The 4,307-nt window shown below is 41.6% G+C and overlaps 1 protein-coding gene across 1 annotated transcript; it reads right to left on the bottom strand.

The window, feature by feature from the left end:
- Positions 1 to 795: 795 nt before the first annotated feature.
- ankrd2 (ankyrin repeat domain 2 (stretch responsive muscle)) lies at positions 796 to 3,960 on the bottom strand. The gene is made up of 8 exons (XM_085243183.1): positions 3,895 to 3,960; positions 3,284 to 3,430; positions 3,081 to 3,188; positions 2,897 to 2,995; positions 2,633 to 2,731; positions 2,418 to 2,516; positions 2,225 to 2,323; positions 796 to 1,557 (listed from the first exon to the last, which is right to left on the bottom strand). Exons 1-8 carry the CDS (start codon positions 3,958 to 3,960, stop codon positions 1,432 to 1,434), a joined length of 843 nt encoding a protein of 280 aa, XP_085099309.1. The 3' UTR covers positions 796 to 1,431.
- Positions 3,961 to 4,307: the final 347 nt, after the last annotated feature.

Genomic DNA, 4,307 nt, shown 5'->3' with positions numbered 1-4,307 from the left:
CGTGTTTTTCATTGAGTGTCACAGTATTTGAATTGAACAAAGAAACAGGAAACGCTTTAGTTTTTATTTCATAGCTTCTCAGGGATTCTAACGTAGAGGGTAAATTATGGGAGAGATGTTTGCATTTCACTCACAAACAGGTTCCACTGGATTTCGGTTCCACCATAGCAACAACACAGAGGGAAAACCTCCAGCTTCCCCATCCCCCTCTTTCTCGCTGTACATCATTCCAGCCCTAACTCGCAACAAAGCAGCATGCAACTCACAAAGAGCTGAGAACATTAAACCTCAAAAAGTAAAACAATCACTTTTCTAAAACTTTCATTTGATATACACAGATTAGCAAAAGCCGTGCTAAGATTGGGTCGACAAAATAAAACTATAACACTTGCACACGGTGTGAATAACCTTCTATTGTTTGTGGTATGTTTTCCCCAGTGTCCCTGACAGTTACACAGCATTGCTTTTAACAGGAAACGTGTCTGTGTGTGATAGTTTATCTGATGCACTGCCTACAAGAAGCACAGTGATACATGAAAAAACAACATTTTACACCAGCACTGTGAGAAATACAGCAGTACCACAATATTTGTTTAGGAAGCTGTGCTGGCTATTTTTAGAATATGCTACTGTACTTAAAAGACTACAGTATAAGCAGAGCAGCAAATTGTTTCCCCAGCGTGTATGACAAATGTCCCTCAGGAACATTTGAGCCTCTGATGATAGAAGGAAAATATGTTGCTGAGCTCCTGCTGAATCTCTGACTTTAGCGGGAGGCATACCCATCATCTCTGCTGCTGTCAGCTGGCGTCTCAAACACAGGGCTAATGCGTTCTCTGGCCTGGCCCACTGGCTCAATAAAAGAAGGACCTCTAATGTATATTCAAAAACAACTTTTACACAGTCCCCATCTCTGTCAGCTTTATTTAACTTTCAAAAGCATCCCAAATCAGATGTAAAATATTCAGAGTGTTCGTAACAATATTAAGCACTTTTAAACCTCGTTTCAAAATCCCGAGGCTGCCTTTGTTTTTTTCACTTGTGAGTTGTTTTCTTACTGTTTTAAATAAGCAGATACTTTTTAATATTAATGTTAATTCCCAACTGATATTTTCAGACTGATTTAGAGGTTTTACAGTAACGTCCTGGAAACGCAGATGCAAATATCATTTACACAGCACTACATAGAAGTACAGAATATATTTATATAGAGAGAACCTGAGGCAGATGCTCATAGAAAGTGATATAGAAAGAATATACAAAATTAGTCAAGGGTGGATCGTCAACCAGGTGGATTTTAGCTCACTGAGAGCCTCAACAATCCCAGGATATCTGCTGGCTTTAAGTTCAATGCGGCAGAACTGTAACCACTCAGTTGCAATGTAAACTGAGGTGATCCTTGCACAGATGCACAGCTTTGTGCTGCACTGTTCACTCCTCCCCTGAGTTGTTAGAAGGCGACAGTACTCCCACCTTCCTTAGTTTCTCAAGCCTCTGCAGGGTCTCCACGATGTCAAACTGCCATTGTTTTACCTGCTGCACTGCTGTCAGTCCTTCCTGTAATCACACTGTCACTTTGTTACCACTGAGGTATGTAGCATGCAGAGTGTTGAGATGTGAGCAAAAACCATGTTAGCGTTTAATATGCAGGCAGTAAATATGCTTTAAAATAGTGGCAATAAAGTGTAATAACAAATATAATGCTTAGATTTAAAAATCCTAGTGGTTTGTGTGTGTAAGGCGGTGGAGGCCTGGTCCCTTTAGTTTGCAAATTAGCAAAAGTTAAAGAGATGAATAGGTGTGACACTGGCATGAAACTGAACGTGACACTTGTGATTATGTCATATGCACCACAGTGTTAATATCTTAGCATGAAGACAGGAAACTGCAAGTACTGTTCAAAGAAAACAGAAGCACATCTAAAGATCACACCTTACATCTTGCTCATTTAAAAAAACAACTCAACCAAAAAACAATGCACCAGTCTGACAGTTTATGAGGTGCTGCTGAACTACATTTCTTGACTTGGATCAAAACTGCCTTTTGTATGAATCAAAAATCAAACTGTCATCATTGTCTCACTTTATTATGAGATAACCAAACTAGCATTGTATTTGCACATATGGAAATCAAAACCGTCCTGTGAACCAGGTTCTTTACATTTTCACACCCATGCTAACCTGCACACTAATGAGAATTAAAGATGGAAAAAAAAACAACTCACATGATTTTTTATTTTTGTGTCAGCTCCTGCAACTATGAGCAGCTTCACTATCTTGTATCTGTTGAGATGCACTGCATCGTGCAGGGCTGTGTCACCTTCCTAAAACCAGGTTTTAAAAAAAGCATTTTTGTTAATGACTTAAATAAACTGTAGAGGTCATGAAGCACAGAAGTGGAGCGGAGTTGCCACCTACCCTGTCCCTGGAGTTGATTAAGGCCCCACAAGACAGCAGGTATTCCACAATGGAGGTGTGGCCTGTTCTCGTGGCAACATGCAGAGGTGTGCTATGCAACTGCAGTACAGACAATGATATAATCTGAGATTGTGGGAATGTGTGCAAACTCGTATTCAATTAGAGGCTGACTGTGGTCTGGTGCAAATGCAGAGCCCACTAAAATTCACATTTACCTTATCTCTAACATTAAGATCAGCCCCGTGGCTCTTCAGGACTTCGACAACCGTCAGGTTTCCCCCTCTGCAGGCCCAGTGTATGGCCCTAGAGCCCAGCTGAAACACAGTAGGAGCCACCACCCCCCATCCCACCCCCCCAATCCCATCCCATTAGTAGTGCAGGCATCAGGTCACTAGAACCAGGAGCTTTAGTTTGAGAAGATAATCTCACTCAATCCCATCATCATCTTTACAAACCTACAGCGTGCACACACGTCTTACTTGATCTTTTAAGTTGATATCAGCTCCTTTTCCTAAAAGCATTTGGACAACTGGAGCATGTCCTTCCAGGCAGGCGCGGTGGAGTGCTGTCCTCTTCAGCTGGCAAATGTAAATATATTATTAGCTGAGATTTTAGCATGCTATATTTTATTCATGTTTTACTGTGATGCAGGGAGAGCCCTACCTCATCGTGGGCATTTGGGTTCCCACCATCTTCCAGATACCTGTCTATGATATCCAGTTTGCACTCACTGGCTGCGTTCATGAATTCTGCAGTATCCACAGGTTCTATCTGTCCACACAGACACACACAGAGGAGCAGGAGAGGCAGAGGTTCACTTTATACATCTTTGACATGAAGACACAGCTTCTGAAAATCATTCTCACCACTTGCATTTCCACAGACAGCCTGGGCATGAATGTTTTTTTGGTCTTCTTTTTTCTTTTGCCCAGCTCTGAGTTATCCTGTTCTGCACTCAGGTCCAAACTCTCGCCGCACAGGTCCAACGAGATTCTCCCCGTTCTCTCATCTACCTGCAAAATGACGGGAACAATAACAAACACAGTTTGAAAACCTAGATCAGCGAGGGAATGTTGGCTTTGGAAGCAGCGGTGCCAAGCAAGCTATGGGGTGTTGAGAGCCGGGAATGACAGTGTTAATGTCAAAACAAATTCACAGCATAGTGCAAACCAGGCTTGGCCATAGCAATAGAAACATTTCAGATAAAATGCCTCTCATGTGCTGTTCATAGTCACATTTTTGTATTAGTTATCAGATTTAATGTCAAACAAGCACGACACCTGCAACACTTACTCATATGTTTTTAATTTTTCTCATTAAGAACTTTTTGGAATTTTGATATTGTGATAACAACAGAAAAATATACTATATAGTCTGTGCTGGCAGAGAGAGAAAGGGGGTGTCAAACAATTATCATTTTAGGAGTCAACAGGAGAATGACTGCAAAAGCCACAGCAGGAATAAAGCTTTTACCTACCTGGGTTTTCTCTTCTTGTCCTGTCTCATGGTCCATCACACCGGCCCACTGTGCAACGTTTTCCATCCCTGGGGTAAAATATGCAAAAATGCAATAATAATATAGTAATATCGAACAACTAAATGTTCAATAATCTAAAATATAATAGAATAAAACTGTCAGATCATACAGCTTATAGAGAAGTGCTGTTGGGCACAGTGGCTTGATGGCTTCAGTGACTTCAGTGACTTCATGGTGGGACATTGTGTTACTCCGACAAACAGGTGTGTGTGTACTTTGCCGTGTACTTGCCAGACCTACATTCTCGCTCACTCTCTTCCTCTGTCATGCCCACAAACACACAACCCCCCAAAACACACACACACACACACACACACACACACACACACACACACACACACACACACACACAC

This window comes from Mchenga conophoros, linkage group LG13 (assembly GCF_057382185.1).
Source record: "Mchenga conophoros isolate Kocher_MC1m ecotype Shallow Benthic linkage group LG13, M_conophoros_male_GT1.1, whole genome shotgun sequence".
Taxonomy (NCBI): Eukaryota; Metazoa; Chordata; class Actinopteri; order Cichliformes; family Cichlidae; genus Mchenga; species Mchenga conophoros.
The sequence above is the reverse complement of the archived record's forward strand: the minus strand, read 5'-3'. Positions and strand labels throughout refer to the sequence as shown.

Bases quoted from the DNA above. Each gene is read 5' to 3' on its own strand.
- ankrd2 (XM_085243183.1), bottom strand. From the start codon at position 3,960: ATGGAAAACGTTGCACAGTGGGCCGGTGTGATGGACCATGAGACAGGA. The intron at 3,431-3,894 runs GTAGGTAAAAGC...GTCATTTTGCAG, and splicing joins GACAAGAAGAGAAAACCCAG to GTAGATGAGAGAACGGGGAG. The intron at 1,558-2,224 runs GTGAGTTGTTTT...GTGTGATTACAG, and splicing joins ACACAAAAATAAAAAATCAT to GAAGGACTGACAGCAGTGCA.